We start from the raw sequence: 20,893 nt of genomic DNA on the forward strand, positions 1-20,893 counted from the left end.
TTGCCACCACTTGTCGTGTTGTGTGAGAGCGGACGATGGAAGGAAGGGGGTCCAACCGTGGACGTCGTTACCCCCATGGAACAAGAAATAAATGATGACATGGATGAGGATGACCCTCTCCAGTACATCAATACTGGCTATGATGGCGCAGAAATGATGACATGGACGTCGTTGCTCCCCGGCGTAACAGAGCATGAAGATGAGATGCATGATGCACTCGAGCCGGAACGTCCTCGGTAGTGCAACTAAGTCTTTGTTCATGTCCTCGTAGGATATGCCTCCAGATGTAGCCTCAACACAGGGTCAACTACTATAGGATCGTGTTGTGCTTAGCCTGACAACACTGGCGATGGAGGTCAGAGAAGCAGAGGAAGAGACAGCCGAAGAAAGGCTCTTTTGCCGGCAAAGCAGCTTCTAGCAGCCACCCGCCTCCGGTGACCAGGGTTCCGGATAGTGTACCGGTCAGAGGTGCGTTGTCACTCCATGTCGCGGGCATGCCGATCCTACCGGCAGAAGTGCTAGAAGGCATAATAGGGGATCTCAGGAGACTGCATGATGATGTGCTGTTGACGGAGAAGAGCCTTATCGCCTCAGATGATCTAGTATACCCGCTTTGCATGGTTCATGTGCCCACAGCCATGTTGTACGTTCATACATTCCCGCGGACATGTTTTTACTGGTATTTGATTACAACTTCGAGATGTTTCTTATGAAGCGCCTGGATTTTACCTTCGTCCGCCTTTATGCGTTATATATTAACCACATCATCGATGGCCAAGAAGTGTTATGCCGTGTACATAGGGCATGTTCCGGAAGTGTACAATGAGTGGCCAGTGTGTCAGGCCCAAGTGTACCACTTCCCGGGCGGCAGCCAGAAAGGGTTTGATAGCAGAAGGGAAGCCGAAGTTTGTTACTTGAGGTTCACGCTAGGGTAAGAAAGGAATCAGAACATGTGCCTCAAGAAGTACTACATAATCCCGCTCTTCCTCGTCGTCATCATTCTTCTCTTGTATATCATAGTTTAGATAGATGATGAAACATGTGTATGTGATGACCATGTAGAGACATGTGATAACTTGTATGGCTATTTCAAGATGATCATGAGACATCATTTGTGTCGGATCATGATCATGATGACATGATGAGACTATGTTTTACCACTTCAATGATGATTGATGATGACGACGATGAGACATTCTTGTCTCATGTATTTCAATGTATGTGTATGATGCGATATTGTATAAAATTTGTACAAATACAACATAAATACAGGGTAAAAAATACATAAAATATTAGCAGTAGCGTTGGGAATTGAAGTAGTAACAGTGCGGCATTAGCAGTAGCGAGGCTTAAACACCCGCACTGCAGCTAGCTAGTTAGAAGTAGCGCAGGGTGGACCCACGCTACTAATATGTATGGCTAGCATTCAGTAGTGCGGGCTAAAACCAACGCTACTGCTAAAATTTAGTTGTAGTGTCCTAGCAGCAGTGCGGGTGCCCGCGCCACTGCTAGGGTTTTCCCTAGTAGTGCTGTTTTCTTTTATTTGGCAATGCTACCTACTATAGATGTTAGAATTGTCTCATCATTCACATGTGACATGTCAACCTTTCATTGATGAATCTTCAATGTCATACCTCAACCGCTCTTTTGGCTCAACAATATATATCTTTGTAGAACCTTCATGTCCCTGTCAGTTTGTCTACCTCTACCATCTCTTCTCGCACGCAAGTAGAAATCAAGTTAGAAAATAAAATTTAGGATCTCTTTTGCACCGCAATCTCCTATGATAGTTTGTCGTATAATCTAATACACACGTGCTGTGTCTCGGGATGAGAGGTGTCAAGAACATATACATCACACAGCTCCCAGGTTGTGCGAAATCAAGAGAACTAGTGTGAAGAGGTCGTGATGTGGTATTCACACTTGTTGTCAGAGCCTCATTCCAAATATAAACTTAATCGAGAAGAATTGCATACACGCTGCTCATGGTGTGAGATGACGAGCCACCATTAGTTAATTTGTTTTTTCACGTAATCATCAGTTTAGTTTGCTCGTGGGAAAAAAGGACAGAAGAGTGCACAGTGTTGGTTAGGACTTAATTTACACCTCAACTTAATTTGCTTGTCAAGTCGAACCCATTTAGGAAAGTCCAGCTGAAATTCCCTACTTCGCCGGGTTCCACGCCTTTGCATTTTTCAGCGCTGTGCATATATGTCGATGTTGCCATGTTGGTGAGCAAAACAAAACATCATCTCGCAATCAGATATCTTCTCGTATTTCCTCCGTTAGAGATGACTAGGAAACATGGCCGTGTATTACAACCGGAAGAACACATGGTCCTAACTCCGTAATCATGACTTATAACCCCCTACTGCCACACACATATAGGTCATTTAGGACCTCTTTTTTAGTACGACCCCCATTAGTTCTGACGCTTATCCTCTTTCCATTGAATTCAACATTGGATCTATTTTTGATATGCGGAAGTTGGAAAGCTTATGAAAATAAATAAATAATTGATTGGTTGCAAATTATAGTTGGCTCCAAAAATAGAAGAACCGTATGATTAAATAATCTTGTTAAACATATAATTAGGTAAACTTTGGTGCGGGGATCTACCTAAATGTTACAAAATAAGCATTAACATACTCTAAATATTCAAAAGGTAAATGTTCAAAACACACATTCTTTTACATTGATTTGCTAAAAAATTATGTATTTTTGGAAACGGAAGGAGAAATTCTAAGACCTAAAACCTATGGAGAGGCAAATGACTTTCATGAGTATGGAACTATCGGTGCAAAGACTCAAGTAGAATCTACAATAGCAGATCCATTTTCAGTCTGACCATACCGGTAGTAGTAGTAAAAATCATTTAAAGATTTGAGATGTACATTACAAATCCTATATGCAATCCACGTACCAGTATTATGATATATTAAGTTTGCTCATGGAGAGTTTTTGAGAGCTCCACGTGCATAGTAGGCCTATTCAAATGAGTGTCCTAGTATACTCCTTAGGGCTTGTTCGGTTGACTGCGGATCCGAGGGGAATGAAGGGGTTTGAGGGGGATTTAAACCACTTGTAAGTCAAAATACATCACAATCCTCGTCAATCCCCTCCAATCCTATTGGGGGAGGATTAACCGAACAAGCCCTTAGAGAACAAAATGAATATAAACTAGCATATTTTTTACTAACATATCAATCATGGGAAAAAACATATATCACCCATTGTATCGAGAAAGAAGTATTGCAGATCACCAAAAAAATCATATTGTAATGGCCATGATCCCAAATATTAAATTGTAAGATGTTGATAATGCATCCAGAGTTATATTCCTCTATACTTTTTTATTATCCCTCTTGTTGGAATATAATATGATATACAATTTAGCATGTATATGCGCAAAGTTAGCAAGTAGCCAGATATAAAATATTGGTCGGGGAAATATGGATCGGGTAATAAAACGCAAGAGATGCTCAACATCTTAATCAATTCATTTCTTTAAGCCATTTCGCCTAGCAATAAACCACATCAAGTGTCATGCGTAGAATGAGGAAGATTAGATGGACCGTGCTACATTTTACAAAAATATTAATCTCGCACAAAACCGCCTGTAAGTAATGTTATTTTCAACCATAAACAGCGAGTGTAAACAACTATAAATCTATGGAAATTAGTACAGTAAATCTGTAATCTTGTCATCTTAGTGATGCACAACCAAATCTAAAGCTAGCTGAGGAGGGCCGTTATGATGCTGCTTGGCTAGCTTTCTATGTAGCAAAGGTTCAGCATAGAATTTTGATATACCTCCATTGGCCCAGCCATGATGACCCGTTAGGAATGAAATAGGCAACCGGGAGGCTGAGATGCTTACACACCATCAACATAAGATAGTTGCCCATAAACTACATCCATGTCTGACCATGGTTAACATCTGAATTCCTCAAATCAGTGTGTATTCTGCAGACTTGATTCCCCCCCTAAAAATATGACAAACGTCCACAGCTCTAGACTTCTTTCTTATCTGAAAAACCTGAAAACGTACCAAGATTTGCTTATAGAATAAAATTTTATGATCCTTAAATAAGAAATTTGTATGAATATATATGAAAAAACTGAAATCTCCATTGTTAATTTCTAGCAACACGAAATTTGTGTCACTGTGGTGTTAATTACCAACAGAAAATTGGGCTTCCTTTATCTATTGGAGGCTTACTGGATTCAGTATCCATCTAATATCCTGAAAATATGAGGTTGCTGGGGAGATCTCCGTGAATCAGAACCTGCTCCAAAGCTTGTTGTGCAGTGATCCTACGATCAAAATGCGAGTACATGACAGTAATCCACAGCTGGCCGGCATATAAAATTTAGTCTTGTCATGAGTCATGAACGGAAGCATAGTTGAGTCTTAAGTTGAATAGTTAGATGACGATTCTTCAGATTACCTAATTGCTTTGTCTTGGAGAACTGAGAAGAAAGAAAAGGAACGGGAGCTATGAATCTTTAGCTTACATAATTGCTTCATTGATTTGTCACGGGGAAAAGCTTTAGTCCGGCACTCGGGCTGTAGTACACAAAAACAAGAACCTGTATGACATGCCAGCAGCAACGTTGACCGATGAGATTGTGCCATACACGATTGTGGATTTATTGATTGGGGGAGGAGCACGTACCTGAAGGGAGTACTGTTGTTGCTATTGTTTCCAGCAATGATGGCAAGGAACCCCACATGTGGCGTGATTCAGCTCGGCCACACAAGGCAGCATCCTCATTGTTCAAGGCCTCCACGGGGTGGCCTCTGTGAGGCAGCCAACCCTCTCGGCTGGCAGCCGCCCAGCCGGCGAGATGAGCCTAAATATTGCCCGCTTAGGTCCTGCTGCTGCTGCCCGAGATTGCATGGGGTGAGAGAGACCGTGTGAGGGAGCGAATAGCTTCGTACCAGGTATGTCTCCGAACGTCATGAAAGCTTATAGATCGTGCTCGAGATTGCGCCAATGGTTGGCCCCCACCCGCATGAACAGCACCTAGCTCTCGTCCTCTCCGAGTTGTCCATCGCCCGTACGCCGTACGCGCAGGTGCAGCCACCATGCTTTCGCTCGGCAACTCAACGGAGCAAAACTACGGCCGGTCGCCGAACAGGTCGACTGAGGTGGCGCCCAAGCAATCGTTTGTTTGTCACAAGCACGTCCGTGAGGCGATGTTCATCGGAGAGGAGGGTTGCCTTGTTCTCGATGAAGTGCCCCGTGAGATCAGGATCGGTGTAATGTAAATATTGCAGGGGTTTAGGGAATACGATGTGGAAGGTGAAGAAGAGGAAGGAGACCGGGTCTGCTGCGGCACCGGATCGAGCTGCTATGTTTTTTTCTGGAGGTGGACGTGCTTATTCTGATAGAGAGGAAGAAGGAGATCGATCTAAGAAGGGGAAGGAGACCTAGTCTCGTCTCTCGTTTATTTAGACAATATCTTTTTAAAGGAGTAAGACCCTCGGCCTCTGCATCTGGGCGATGCATGTAACCATTTTATTAATTATTCAGAAAAGACCTTACAATAAAATACAACAGTAAGTCTGAAGCCACCGTCTAGGCAACATTTGTCGCTACTCCTATCCAGTTGCTGAAGGAATGCTGATAGTCCGGGCCTATTGTACATATATTGCCATGGTATTTACACTGAAATTGTCATGATATGTTTGAACTACTTTTTCCTCTATGTTTAAACTAAATTTTGAAATATTGTAAAAAAAGAATTAAAAAATTAAACCTGCCACGGTGAATTACTAAAAAAATCCATGATCCATAAAATAATTTTGACATGGTTCATAATTAAAAAAGAAATTCGTCGTCAATTACTTCAAAAATGCATGGTCAATAAATCAAATGTGCCATGAAACAGAAACTAAAAATGCCATGATAAATTACTTAAATTTACCATGATACATGAACTTAAATTTACCATGGTTCATACAAAAAATAATTTCCGCGATCAAAATACTAGAATTGCCATAGTCAAAATACAAAAATTGCCATGATCTATAAACTAAATTTGCCATGATCCATGAATTAAATTTGCCATGGTTAATTACTAAAAATTGGCATGGTCAATTAATAAAATTTGCTGTGAAAAATAGTTGAAACACAATGGTAGCCTTAAATCTAGAAGAAGAAAAAATAGATGAAACATGTCATGACAACTTTAGTGTAAACACTATGGCAACTTCAGTGTAATATCGTCGCAACTCTTGGCATAAAACAAGTCGTCGAAACATATCGGTATGGGATCTAGCTTTTAGGATCTCGTCGGGGCGGATTTACTGATGAAAACAAATTTTTAATAGGATTTTTATTTAAAAGATAAAACATTTTTAAGTCTGAAAACCAAAAAGATTCCGCTCAGATTATCTGTTTGATATGGCAAAATAGATGATAATAAGGGCATTTGGACCATGTCACTTATGATTTGGGTAAAACTATTATATCACTTTATCTCGAACTCAAATGTATTTGTATCTCTTTTATTTCTAAATCAAATGTACTAGTATCTCTAGAACTCCTCACCCTCCCTCTCTGGTGTAGCCGTTGTGGCCCGATGTCAACGGTACTGGAGCACCTGCGTAGGAGATACAATTCAAGGGAAGTGACTTGATTTAATTCAACTAATTTTGGCAGGTTTGATTCATAAGGGCATTTTAGCCACTAGGTTTATCGTGTAATATGAAACATTGTGTAAAGCTTTTTGAAAAGAACAAATGGTTGTGTCAGGCCAATTACAACAAAAATGAGCGCAAATTATCAGTGTTCCGGGAAAGGTGGGCAAAGGATCAGTTTCCCATTTGTATGTCGCCCATGAACTTTGCACCTTTTTTTTAGTATATATTGGGTTCTTTGATTTGGCAGTTCCTACCTACTATAGATGTTAGAATTGTCTCACCAATCACATGTCTACCTTTAATTGATGAGTCTGCAATGTCATACCTCAACCACTCTGTTGATATCGAATGATATATATCTTCGTAGAACCTTCATCTCCCCATCTCAGTTTGTCTTCCTCTAATATCTGGTCTCCCACGCAAATAGATATCTAGTTAGAAAATAAAATCTGGGACCTCTCTTGTATGGAGATCTCCTATGGTCATTTGTTGTACAATCCGTTACGCACATGTGGTATCTCGGAATGAGATGTATCAAGAATATATACATCACAGTGTTCAAGATAAACACGCCATCGTGTGCCCTTGACGCCAGGGATGATGCACCGCAGCTCACGTCGAAGATCCGACTGGCAGCGCAATATGTAGGACAGCCGGCCGATGCTTTTGCAGACCCGAAACTCCGCTCGCCCGGGAGGGACCCCGTCAGGGCTCGCGACAGCTATGGGCTGCTGTAGGTGGACGCGATCGCTCCTAGAGCCTCGTGGATCGCTGCCCTCTGACACGAGGAACGAACGAAGAACAAGAAAGAATAATAGAAGGGAGAGAGATAAAAAAATAGATGAACACAAAAAGTATGATAGATTGATTTGTTCGATTGTGTGTTGTTCAGTCGGCCATCACCTCTTACATATTTATGAGGCGACTGGACTTTCCCTACAAGCAAAGGACTCATTAGCCTTTCCTTACAAGAAAATTGCATCAGTTCACGTCCTAAAAGTCGTAGTTCTAGTCCAATTCAGATTTGGCTCAGATTTGTCCCATATTTATGTCGTGTTTTTTGCGTGGGTTGGAGAAATAGCATACAATCGTGTCCAGCATCAAACTTGTTCGTCTCAACGAGCTTAATAACCCAACGCGGGCCACTTCTCCATGTAAGGCTCTCTTGATGATTTTTATGACCCATCTTTAACTTTGGACGTTGATAACGCCCACATGTGTGGCATATTAGACATTCGTCCATATATCATGTGTGGCGTAAGCAGGAGGCAGCCCACACGGGTCATGTGTGGGCGAACATTAGAACTGCTAACACGTGTGGGCGCAACTACTTCTTACCACACACCCAACAAACTACTGTACTCATCCTCACCCTGCGTGTGTGGCACGAAGCAAATCTGCCCATATGTCATGATGCACCCGCGGGATGACACTTTAGTTGCCCTAGGGGATGGCAACTTTAGTCACCCGGGATGGCAAAATGTAGTTGTAAAAGCATGGCGACTTCTCTGTTTTGGTTAACTATGGTTTTCATGTCTAAGTAATGGTAGTTGCCGCGTGTATTCAAATCATAGTTGTCATGTGTGATAAACTACTTGCCCTACGTGGTCAAACAAATAGTTGTCATGTGTGATTAACTAGTTATCACGTGTGATCCAACCATAGTTGCCATGTATGGTTAACCACAGTTGTCATGTGTGTTTACCTAGTTGTCACGTATGCACAACTACAGTTGCCATCTAGCAATTAGTCATAGTTGCCATGTGTGTTTACCTAGTTGTCACGTACACGTAACTACAGTTGCCATCTAACAACGTACGAGCGTCGTGTGGACGAAGAGCAGTTCGCCCACACGCGCGTGGACTAGATGGTGACTGTGTGGGCAGAAACTTGTTCGCCCACACAGCGCAGCTGGCAACCGCGTGTTGCGGGTCGTGTGGGCGAACTTTTCAACGCCCACATACATGATGATACCCACCTGGTACTGAAAATTTAACAGATCCCTTTAGGATTCGTGCAAAACAGAATCAACATGTATCAATGCATGTGGGCGAAGTGTAAACATGCCAAACATGTGGGTGTTATCATTTGGGTTAATTTTGGGTCGGATTCGGCAGGCGGCAAACCAGATTCTCCGTGTCTTGCCATGACTATGTAGGTCGCACATTATCTCCGATCGCGATGACTCTAAAAGAAAAGTTGTACATATCGATGATACGCATAACTTTCGTGTTGGGTACTTCTTCATTCGAGGCCATCTTTAGGGTGTTTTGGTGCATGCTCCATATGCTGTCACCCGAGTCATCTTTGAGCCAATCAACCGATCGGCTGGTAAACCCGATTGATTCATGACTCGGCACCAAATGGGCATATCGTCTTGCCGAGGGATGGCATGGCATATGTCAGGTGGAGTAACAGCCCGATTGGGACATAACAACATGCTAGCTAGGTATAGCTTGCCGACTAATGACGGCATACATGACTGCCGACTGGGACATAGTAATCTATCTACTGGGACATGGCAGCTCGACAGGTCGTATCACCTCGGGAGAACTATAATTGGTCACTGAAGACACCATGTGTTTCTTACACCCCGAGTGTATATATGTTGATTACTCGTGTCTTGAGTCGATTGGGCATATCCGTTCTAACTCGGTTTTAATCCCGAGAGCGAATTTCAACAGTCTTGCCGTCGCCGGAAAGTTATAGGCGTCGGGACAGCTGACATACACAATATCTGCCCCAGCTACATTGAAAAAGAGCACAAATTGTCATTGTTCCGGGAAAGGTGGGCAAAACATATGTTTCCTATATGTAGGTCTACATGACCTTTGCCTTCTTTTTCTTCTCCTTCTTTTTCATATATCGGGCTCTCTGATTTGGCAAGGCTGCCTGCTATAGATGTTAGAATTGTCTCATCAATCACATGTGACATGTCTACCATTGATTGATGAGTCTGCAATGTCATACCTCAACCACTCTGTTGGCTCAACAATATATATCTTCGTAGAACCTTCATCTCCCCTTCAGTTTGTGCTCCTCTACCATCTCATCTTGCTCGCAACTAGAAATCAAGTTAGAAAATAAATTTAGGATCTTTCTTGCACCACAATCTCCTATTGACCGTTTGTTGTACAATCTGTTACACGTTGTACCTCGGAATGAGAGGTGTCAAGAATATATACATCACCGCCTTATCAGATTCTGGAAAATAGAGAAAAGTAGTGTGAAAAGGCCGTGACGTGGTACTCGCAGGTGTGGTCAGAGCCTCATTCCAAATATAAACTTAACGGAGAAGAATTGCATACACACTGCCCATGATGTGAGATCACGAGCCATCATCAGTTTATTTTTTATCTTATGTGGGTGATCATCAGTTTAATTCGCTTCGTGAGATAAAAAATGGCAGAGGAGTGCACAGTATTGGGTAGGATTTAATTTACACATCAACTTAATTTGAAGCCAAGTGAATATCTCATAGTATGCCAAGTATACGCCGAGTGTATTTGTGGCGTTACTCTGTGTACAGTAGTATAAGCCGAGAGCTTGCCTGTTGCCGTGGATTTTGTGGCCAAGACTCGGCGTACAGTGCTATAAGCCGAGTGGCCGATAAACTGCACTTGGCTTACATGTAAACGCAAGGCGAAATATGTTTTCCCTGTAGTGTTGCCTTATGTGTGAGTAGGAATATTCCTGTTTGAACACACATGCACCTCAATCTATTGTAAGAAATGGCATGTGGATGTCAGCTGTTATAATAATCTAGAAACCTACATGTACCGTTTGCTAACAACAATATCTCAAACAACTATGTAATACTTGATTGTGTTTCCCGAGCAAAGTAAGCTGTTGTTTATTGCCTTGAGTGAAAAGGTTGTGACACCTCGAAGATACTTTGCATCAGTTGTATACAATATAATCTCAGTTTGCGCGCGGCAATGGCGTGGTACTAAGGTTATCCCCGAGCCGCCAAAGGGATGCAATGTGGTGGTCAGGTATGTCCCTTCACGAAGCGGGGCTCATCATTTGATTGCCTTTCCATGTCATGTTTAGTAAAAAAGAAATCCATGTGTTACTAATAGGACATTAATAGCTTATGGAAAATTCTATTGTACTACACATAATACTAAATCTATTATAAATTGTGGCACAAGGAAATATGGTGATTCACTAGAACAATAATGGTAGCTTGACATTTGTATAGGCACCAACTGTATACTTCGCTAAACTAATGTTTGTATTACAATCGATATATATATATATACTACATTGAACTAAAACCACGTCAAGTATTTTTGAACGGAGGGAGTATCAAAAGTGGACACGAGTACTTTCAATGAAGTCATGACCACTGGCGGAGCTTTTTTTTTTTCCTTTTTTGAGGGTTGCCACTGCCGGAGCTACACGAGGGCAAAACAGGGCCATGGCCCGTCTAGACCACGAGCAGAAAAAGATTTCTATACATCAGCCCAATCCACTAGAAGATCATACCAGACAAGACGACAAGCCCACAGCCACATGAGCCACACCTTATTTGAGCAAAATCCTACTCAACACGTAATGAGCTATATGGGCTAGCCCATTTGTGGCACTTTACTGTGTTTTGGTTCCCATCTTTTTTTTTGCCATTTTTATGAACTTGTCGGTTTTTTTATTTCCCTTTTTTCTTTTACGTTTTCTCATATTTTATTTCATGTAAAAATTTTAATTTTTTAACATTTAAAAATCTATAAACATTTTTTAAATTCCTGACTATTTTTAAAAAAATTCGGGAATATTTTTAAATTTAAGAACATATTTTAAACTTGGAATTGTTTTGAAATACGGAAATATGTTTTAATCCAAAAAATATTTTAAATTCATGGAAAAATTAGAATTTCATAAACTTTTTAAAAATTGAGAACATTTGTTTGTATTCAAGACCGTTTTTAAATTCACAAACATTTTTATTTCAAAAATAATTTTTGAAATTCAGATGTATTTCCAAAATCCACGTAAATTTTTAAATTTCAGGAAAAACTAAATCCAAGAATATATTTCGAATTTTTGAACATTTAAAAAGTATTATTAATAGAAAACCAAACGAAGGAAAAAAGACAAGAACATTGTTTAAAAAAAATTCTCCAGTACTATGGTTGCCGCAAAATTTAGAATGAGTTTTGGCAAAGATTATGTAGGATGAAGATGCATACTCCTTGGTCTATGCAGTGGCGGACCTAGAGAATATTTTGACTGGGGGCAAACTACTTGAGCGGGGGCATATTCTATAAAAATTCAAAAAAATTAGGTATATTTTTCAACAATCACAAGCAAATTCACTGGAATTTCAAATTTTGAGTGGGGGCCTGGGCACCCACTCACCTCAACATAGGTCCGCCCCTGGCTCTATGGTAAATATTGATGGAAGGTAACCTTGTTGTTGTGCTATACAGAAATAGTACGGTGGCCCGCGCAATTGCGTGGGCGATGTAGTATTGAATAATTAACAGTGCATGTATCCTTTACTCATCTAAAAATTTGGAAAATCTCAAGAAAATTAAAAAATTGGAATACTTAGTCCAATGAAAAATTATGCATCATAATTCGGTTAACTTTTGCACACAATTCGTGAGAATATATATACTTTCCCGGTGCTCACAAAATCATTATTATCTACTAGTATTACATTACCCCAACTAGTGTTTCTAAGGTGCGTCCCTCAAAGTCACCTCACCGAAAACTTACAGTGCTGGAATATTTGACATTAATTAATTTTTCATGGTTGTACAATTTTGACGATCATGTGAAATTGATGCACAAATATTGACAGTCATAATCATAACAATAAATATATATGTCATGTTTGTTACGACAAAGAAAATATGAAAAATTTGCCCTGTGCGTGATGGATAGGACACTGTTGACCTTTGGAGAAAGATTATTCCAGGATCAAAACACATACAGTTTGGGACTTGATCTATAGTAAATAATGACACAAAGCAACCTGGTTACTGCGATTATAAGAAGAAGAATTATAGCTTAGTATATGTGCAATTAATGAACTTAACAAACATATATGCACAAATATAATCTCAGTTTGCGGCAAGCCGATGGGCGTGGAAGGGGGACCAGAGCCAGCCGAGGCGCCCCGCAGCCACCATAGCTAGCACGGGTTTGCTAACCGCTCCTTCAGTGGCAGCAAGGTAGGGGACGTGGGAGGGGGATGCGGTAGCGTGATTAAGGGTTCCGATGCGGTAGCGACGAATTGGAGGTATTGGGAAGCACTAAATTGCACGTTGACAAGTAGCCATAGATATGTTGTTGAGTTTGGTACTGAAGAACCCATGGGATTTCATCAAGTACATTTGTCAGGTCACGTTACATGAGGGTGTTTCTACCATGAGGGTGCTCAATGTGTCACCATTTGACAGGTGACGTTACATTTGCCAGCTCACGTTACACGAGCAGGTGCGTGCGGTAGCTACTCCTCGACGCTGACCAAGTGAGCGTGACAACGGCTGCTTGGGGCGGAACAGGTTGACAGGGGTCAGCTGGGCAGTGAGGCCGTGGCGATGTGACAGGAAGGACGGATGCAACTGTTGCACGTTATGTGTTTGATGAAATGCCTCCCGGGAGAGAGGAGAAGAAAAATAAGATGATAAGGTGGAGTGCAACATGTCTTCTTGTGTCAAAACCACGCCATGTCATTCATGATTTTTGGTAAAATCTGGTTTTGGGCGAAACGTACCCTGTTTTAAGACTTGAGGGGCCAAATGTCGCCCAAAAATTATTTTTCATCGACAATGGGTGGATTTTTATTATCTCGAAATGAAGCATCTAGAGGATAAAAACACAGTGAGCACACACGCGGCCTCTACATAGCTAAGATGCGCACGGGCAACAGCAACACACACACACAAAAATCACGCTGACAACTAGCAAAGCCAAACAAGACCGAAGCTATGCCTTGGTGGAGTAAAAAGAAAAAAACTTTGAATCGATCAAAACAATGATCAACAAGCTATGATAGCAACCATATGAGCACCAACTATCGTTTGACATCATATGTGATGTCATCACCACTTTCCGCGATCCCAGCAGCTACACACATAGCACGGTCTTGATGTGAGGTGCCACGCAAATGAAGACTGTGCTCGCGCAAGCAGATAGTCAAGCCACGGCAGAGGTCGGTCGCCACCAAGAACACCGAACAGTGAAGGTCGTTGTCGCACTTTGCAACCGAGATCGACGGAGGAAGCTCACTGACACCATCAAATCCCAATTTGGGATGCTCCGACACCGTCCTCATGCTTGGTCGTTCTCGTCCGTGGTGGATGAATCTGACAGCACAACAAACACGTCATCGCCACCGGATGTGAAGATTCCAATCCCAGTCCCATCTCGGCAATCATCAAGCAGTGCAGAACCAAGCCTTCGCCCACGCGCCCGAGCGGAGATCCGCCGTAGCAGGCTCGCCCGTGTACCTGCAAATAGAATTTTTGCCATCGGCACCTTAGTACCATAGACTATCAGCCGAGCCATAAATCCACCGTCGCCGCTGCACATCCGTACCCTCTGCCTCAGGCCACCGTCCATAGATCTCACTCCGGAGCAACGATGATTGAGTCAGCTCCAAGACAATGCCCAAAAATTCTTAAAGGACCAAATATAGACTTTTGGTGAACTTGAAAGATTGAATCAGTAGAAAAATCTAGCCCTTCCGCCAACTACTAGCAACAGATGTGGACAGCGGATACTAATCCACAGACATTGAAGTATGTGCCTAGCTTGAAAGTAACGGGGTGTATTGAGTAGCAAAATTGTTCTGGGTACATTTGGGGTCGGTATGGGCGGGAACAAAAACAAAGGAAGGGGGGAGGAGAGGAAGCCATCTAGGATGACCCGTAGGAAAATACAACTTCGAGTTGGGGCTAGGGGGTACATTGCCCTGATTCTAGTTCTTCGAGGCGCAAGTTAAACGGCATTAGAGTCGCACTGAAAATTAAACTGAGAAAAACGCTCAGCTATCAAAAGTAGACGTCCTCCTGTTACTTTTTTAGTGCAAGGCAGTGACATTCGACATTGATGTCTGAGTCAATGTGGAGCCCGTTATATATACAGTAATCACTCTACACATGACATCACTGAGGAATTTCGTCCACTATTTAAGATGTCACTTTACCAGCAAAATTGAACGATTTGAACATGATAGATCAAGAAGAGTTGTTATTTTATTGGAGAAAATGCAAGGAGAAGACCGGAAATACAGTTTAAGATTTCTCTATCTATTTCGTAGACTCTTGTGTGAACTAGATTTTATTGTATTAAACTCAATGAACATATATCGAAAGTAGGCACAGTTATTTGCGATGAAGTCATGACATACCTACCAAATGCCTATATTTATATACTGCCTAGTAAAAGAGATAGTAAAATTTGAGCTCCTTACATATACCCTTCCCATTGAACTACCGTTTTGCTCTCCTTCCTAGCTCCATAATGTGCCATATCTTGTCATCATTTGCTTTGCTCCTCAAGTACTCACAGGCATTAGAGGTGTCGGGAAACACTGACCAACGCGTTGTCATGTACTGATAGAGATGTCATTGGGCTTAATAAAGAATAGCCCATGAGATTTCAATAAGTACGTTTGCCCGATGATGTTGCGAGGGAGTAGTTCTACAGCAAAGTTTCCAGACACCATCTCCAGCGCTACAAAACTTGGTTCAAAGAAACATTCTAGAGGGTTCAATGAACTTCCTTGTTCAATTCGGAGGGGTGCCATCGCCTTTGGTGGATCCCGTATTAAGACGGCAAAGAAGTAGCAGGGAGAGATCCTTACAAAAAAAAAATGTTAGTACTCAGTGGAGGAAATCATCGCCTTTGATGATATTGCGTACATAGTTCATGTCCCCACGAACCTTTTATCCTTTTGCTCATCTCTAATTTAGCAATTGCTGCTCAGCATAGATCTCATTGGATGCCCAAACCAATACCGTCTCCAACAACAGTGCCACTCTATTGTCTCATACTAGTGTTAAAGCTCGCACACAACTAAAGAAAAGCAAGAGAAGCTTGCTCCAGACACCGATGAAGAGAATCGGTGCAGTCTTCAAATCCAAAGAATCACTCTTATTTTACAACTAAACAGATTTGTGCTGTCATTCATACATACAAAAATCACAGAACTTGAGTTCCTTGTAGTATTGAATGTACTCCCTCCGTCCGAAATTACTTGTCGCGAAAATGAATGAAAATGGATGTATCTAGAACTAAAATACGTCTAGATACATCCATTTCTCCGACAAGCATTTCCGGACGGAGGGAGTACTTAACAGTACATGGATCATTTACTCATTTTAAAATTTGGAATAACTTCATCCAATGCAGAATATGTTTCAGGATTCAGTTAGTCTTTGCACACAAATCGTGAGAATGTGTATACTTCCCAAGTGCTCACAAAATCATTATTATCTACTATACATGATCCCAGCAGAACAGAGAGCAAAGCTTGATGCACTATAAAGGAGAAGTTATCCTGACCACAATAGACAGCTGCTATGCAGAGCAATAACTGACTACAAGAACTATGACACACACAAGAATTTGAGAGTAATACTATGACACTAGGATAAAATAACTGAACCTACAGCTATAACTAAACAGCTAACCATCGACTACTCTGTTTTCAGTTGACACTGTCCAGAAGCTAGCACCGGATCATCATCTCTAGTCCATCGCTACAGAACTTTAAGTTGCACCCTTCATATAAACAAAATCATATCGAATGATGTCGTGTTATCTCCGTCCTTCCGTCTAAATACAGAAGCCACTACCATGAACTCTCTTTCACCACATCGGACCTCCAAGTGAACCTGCACCCGTAAAAATGTTGTTTGATTAGCCAAGCAGGTTGGACAAACAACAGCAGTCTGAATTCCATTCATCGGTGTGATCCTCTGTGCTAGCAGTGGAAAGCAGTTAGTTCAGCAGTAGGATTCTACCGAGAGAGAATATGCAAGGCAAACCAGATCGATTTTATATCAATAAAAACAGTGTGCAATTGACAAATGCTATGCAATGGTTTGCCCCCTCTTAAATCCTAGGAATATTGCTTCTCGGAGTCGAATCATATCCTGAACTCCAATACCATTTAATTGTGTGCACCCTCAACTATCCACGTTGATGTTTGAGTCAGTGTGGGGCTTGTTTCATTACAATAATCACTCTGAACATCACTGAAGAATTCCATCCACTATTTAAGATGTCACTTTTCAAGCAAAATTGACCAATTTGAACAGGGATAGATCAAGGAAGTGATTATTTTATTGGAGAAAATGTGCGCCAAAAGACAAGATATACCTGCTATACATAATGCAGATCAAGATTTTGCTTTGTCTACAGAAGGGCTTCACATGTTGCCTTGTTGTGTCCTGCCTGCTTGCACCTGCTACAGAGCCGTATAAGAGTGGTTACCTTGTTGGGATTAAACCTCTTTCTTCTCGGTTTATCTGATGTACGTGGCTTGGGAGGTGGGATCGTTGCCCCAGCACTAAAATCGAAGGTATCCATGTCAGGAATTGGGAGGGTTGTTCCTGAGTATGTCATATGGTAGCTCTCTATTTTAAAAAACTTGGAACAGTAGTCATAGAAAGATCGTCCAATCCTGTTAAACACAGCAACAGCATGCATACAAGGGAGGCCAGAAAGTTGCCACCTCCGACATGTGCATTCCCAATTTGCAAGATTAACAACAAAAATACCGCTGCCCCGCACTTCAAACACAGTCTCGGAAGAGCACAGCACGGTCAGCTTACTAGCCTTCAACATCTCACCCTGCGCTTTGAAATCCATGGAAGGTGTTAAAGGCCCTTCCCATGACTTGCAGGCTTCACGCCTTGCTTCCATTATCTCCGCTACTTTCATTCTCAGAGAGTCTATCATCAGCACCATGGACCCCTCCTTCTTTGTTGGTATCCAGTTATTAAATGCATCAACAATGTCTGATGAGAAATGGTCATACCGACAGCCTGTGAAGACGGCATCTGACCAATGCTCTGGCTTACTCGCAATGATCCAGTCGGCAGCTTCAGTGGATATATTCCTTATGCTCTCAATTGATGCATTAAACTCATCAATGCTGCATGCTTCGGCCGCACGAGTAAAATCCTCGACCATCGCATCTCTTATCTGTTGCGACCATGGTCCCTTCCTCAGTTCTCCTCTGAATTCCTCCATGATATGATGTAAACAGAAGGCATGGTGGCTATCTTCAAACACATGTGGGACAGCAGCATCCAGACCCTTTTGTCCATTGGACAAGAATGTCATAGCATTGAATGGGTAGCTGTGATATTGGAGAGCAATCCTCAGCTGCATCAAGAACCAAACCCAGCTGTCATAACTTTCATCTTCAACCACATTAAATGTCACTGGAAAGACACCATCATCTGCATCAACTGCAGCCGCAACCAGCAACTTGTACTCATTTGTCGCCTTGAGCGGAACCTTGTCAAGAAAAAGGAGGGGCCTGCACCCATTTGCAAAACCGTGTAAAGAAGCATGGAATGCGATAAAAACACGGCGTGTATCCACTGTCTGAGACAATTCAAGTGAGCTCCCTGGGTTAGTCTGAAAAAGTCTATCACGGTACCAGGGCAAATGGCCAAATGTCTCCCTCATAACATGAAACATCTCCTTCTGTGCCACTTCTCTACCTCGCCAAACCTGTGAATAGGTCAGCAGAACTCCATATTCTTCATATATTTCTTTGACAAGGTCCTTCGGCTTGAGTGATGCGTTCACACGCAGTTTCTCCTTAATGATGGTAGTCAACCACTGCCTTGTTGCTCGCCGCTGACCCTCTCCACCTTCTCCTCCACATGTGTGCACATCAGTCATTTTCTTGATAACAAACTTCTTGCTACGAGATGACTCGGATGCATGCAATCGCCAGGTGCAGCCATCCCCAACACACTTCACCGTGACTCTGGTGGTTTCATTTTTTATGAAACGGTACGCAAATCCTTTCGCGATGGAATACTTGCACAACTGAGCTCGGAAATCCTTCACGTTATCAAATTCTTGACCAACACCTTTAATAATGTCATCCCAGAACATAGTGGGGTTACTGGTAAGTTCCTGGGGAGGATCTATTATGATCTCCGAACCATCATATGCATTGATTGAATCATCAAAAGGCCCAATTAGTTCCCTGGAAAAGCCATGCAAGCATCTTTGAAACTTACATTTTTTGATTTTTACGAACTTTGTAAAGCACAAGACATAACTTGACTAGATAACTACCTTTGTGTGGTATCAACGAGAGCAAGCTTGTCCTGATTCATAACCTCTGGAGCAGAGGAAACAGCTTCAGCTGTGGTGGCAAAGGCAACATCGCGTCCAAATTCTAGTTGAAAATCCCTAGTTTCATCAAGGACAATAAATTATTTGTTTCAAACAGCATCATATCACAAGTAAAATGACTGATCCTTACAATCTACAAGTAAAGTAATCGGGCATAACAGTCCAACCAACAGATAACATACACATAATCATGTGGCTGCAAGAGAGGCATCTATCTATGATGAACTAACAGTTCACTAAGCATTAACTGTTCACACTAAGTAGGGTTCATAAAAACAAATCTGTAACTCCTTCAAATGAAAGAGGAACAACAAAAGTAGCAGTAACAGCAAAATGCAGGGACTGCAAAAAAAAATATCACCCAAGGCACGCAATCAGAACATGAAACCATTCGAATAACAATGCGAACTACAGAAAGTGTCATACGGGAAACTAGGTAAAAGAAACAGCTATAACATGGGCTACGAGTAGGTATGCATTAGCAGTTGCCATAGCTGAAAGGAAGGGGCAGAAAGAAATTAGTGAAGATATGATCTGTTTCATAAACAAAATGATGCTATAAACCAAGGTGCTGGCGAGATTAAACTAGAGATTTCACCAAACATGAATAAATGAAAATGATGGTATCGGTGGCAGAATTTGGCAATCTGCGCCTCTTTAAGTAGGCATATGTTTAATTGACTGCAGAAAGGCTACATTAAAAAATAGGGATTCTGAATTTCCTGTTTCTGTTTTGAAGGGCACAATAGATTGTAACCAAGGTACATGTCATAAGGTAGCAACAAAGGCACAACAGAAATGCAAAGATGTAGCAATAGAAATGTACTCGTTGTAATCATTTAAAGTCTCCACCGGTCTTGGCTGATTGAAATCATGGGTATTAGCTTCAACTGCAGCACCGGTAGCATTTGGGGTTTTCTTGTTACTTTTGGATGCCCTGAAGACACACACACACAGACAGACAGAGAGAGAGACTATTGAGTATAATGTGAAAAGAGTAATAACTAATAACACTAGAAAAACAGAATCAGAACAGTAGCACCTACTTGCTTTTGGAAGCTGGCCTTTTCCTTTTGTCACCCTGTGCATTAGATCCAGCTTTAACAGTGGAAGCTCCAGTGTAAGTTACAACACTCCTAGTTACCCAGTATAACAAAAATGTCAGTCACATCAGGAGATGCTTGATATTGGCTCTTCTAGATGAACTATAAAACGGCTACACAAAACAGTAGAACAAGACATACCTGTTCTCTCCTGTACTAATGACAAAAACGTCTACTTGCGCAGCACTAGCAGTAAAGTCAACCATCCGTTGCAAATCTCGGTCACATGAGATTGTGATGAGCGTCCTGTTGTTGTTCGGCAGAAAGTATTTGAACGACATGTCGGTGATATCGACATGGAACACCTTGGACACCTCATCCTTGAAGCTGTCCAGCGGCATCTCCCGAGAGACGTCGACGGCGTGCGCTTCCCCCCCTTTGTAGACCAAATTCCCATTGGGGCCAGAAGTGAACTCCCCGCCGTGCTGGCAGATGGCCACCACAATACCACCCTCCGCCATGCGTCCTCTGTTGTTCCGCAATAACACTGCATTTTAGAAGAAGAAGAAATTACATTCTAGTACTGGAAGATATATATACCATAGAGTTTATTTCCCCTTCAAATATGTAGATCCGCAGATATAATTCGTTTCCACTTCAACGAATGATTATGCAAACAAGAGGCTCCAAGGATTTCTGGTTCAGAAGAATAGGGACTCTAGAACAGAGGTTCGGCTGAAGATGAAATTTCAGACAATTCATCAATTGGAAATTGTATGACAAGTTGGCATGGAATTTCTTACACACGAGCAACATACGGATGCAATCTTTCAGGAGATACAAGCACGACAAG

At 41.8% G+C, this 20,893-nt stretch overlaps 1 protein-coding gene across 1 annotated transcript; it reads right to left on the reverse strand.

Annotated features, from left to right (window-relative positions):
• Positions 1-16,046: 16,046 nt before the first annotated feature.
• LOC119287933 lies at positions 16,047-20,598 on the reverse strand. Its single transcript, XM_037567543.1, has 6 exons — positions 20,242-20,598; positions 20,044-20,133; positions 19,824-19,934; positions 18,938-19,054; positions 16,994-18,845; positions 16,047-16,506 (listed from the first exon to the last, which is right to left on the reverse strand). Exons 1-5 carry the CDS (start codon positions 20,559-20,561, stop codon positions 17,030-17,032), a joined length of 2,454 nt encoding a protein of 817 aa, XP_037423440.1. The 5' UTR covers positions 20,562-20,598; the 3' UTR covers positions 16,047-16,506; positions 16,994-17,029.
• Between the last annotated feature and the right edge of the window lie 295 nt (positions 20,599-20,893).

Source organism: Triticum dicoccoides, chromosome 4A (assembly GCF_002162155.2).
Source record: "Triticum dicoccoides isolate Atlit2015 ecotype Zavitan chromosome 4A, WEW_v2.0, whole genome shotgun sequence".
Classification (NCBI taxonomy): domain Eukaryota; kingdom Viridiplantae; phylum Streptophyta; class Magnoliopsida; order Poales; family Poaceae; genus Triticum; species Triticum dicoccoides.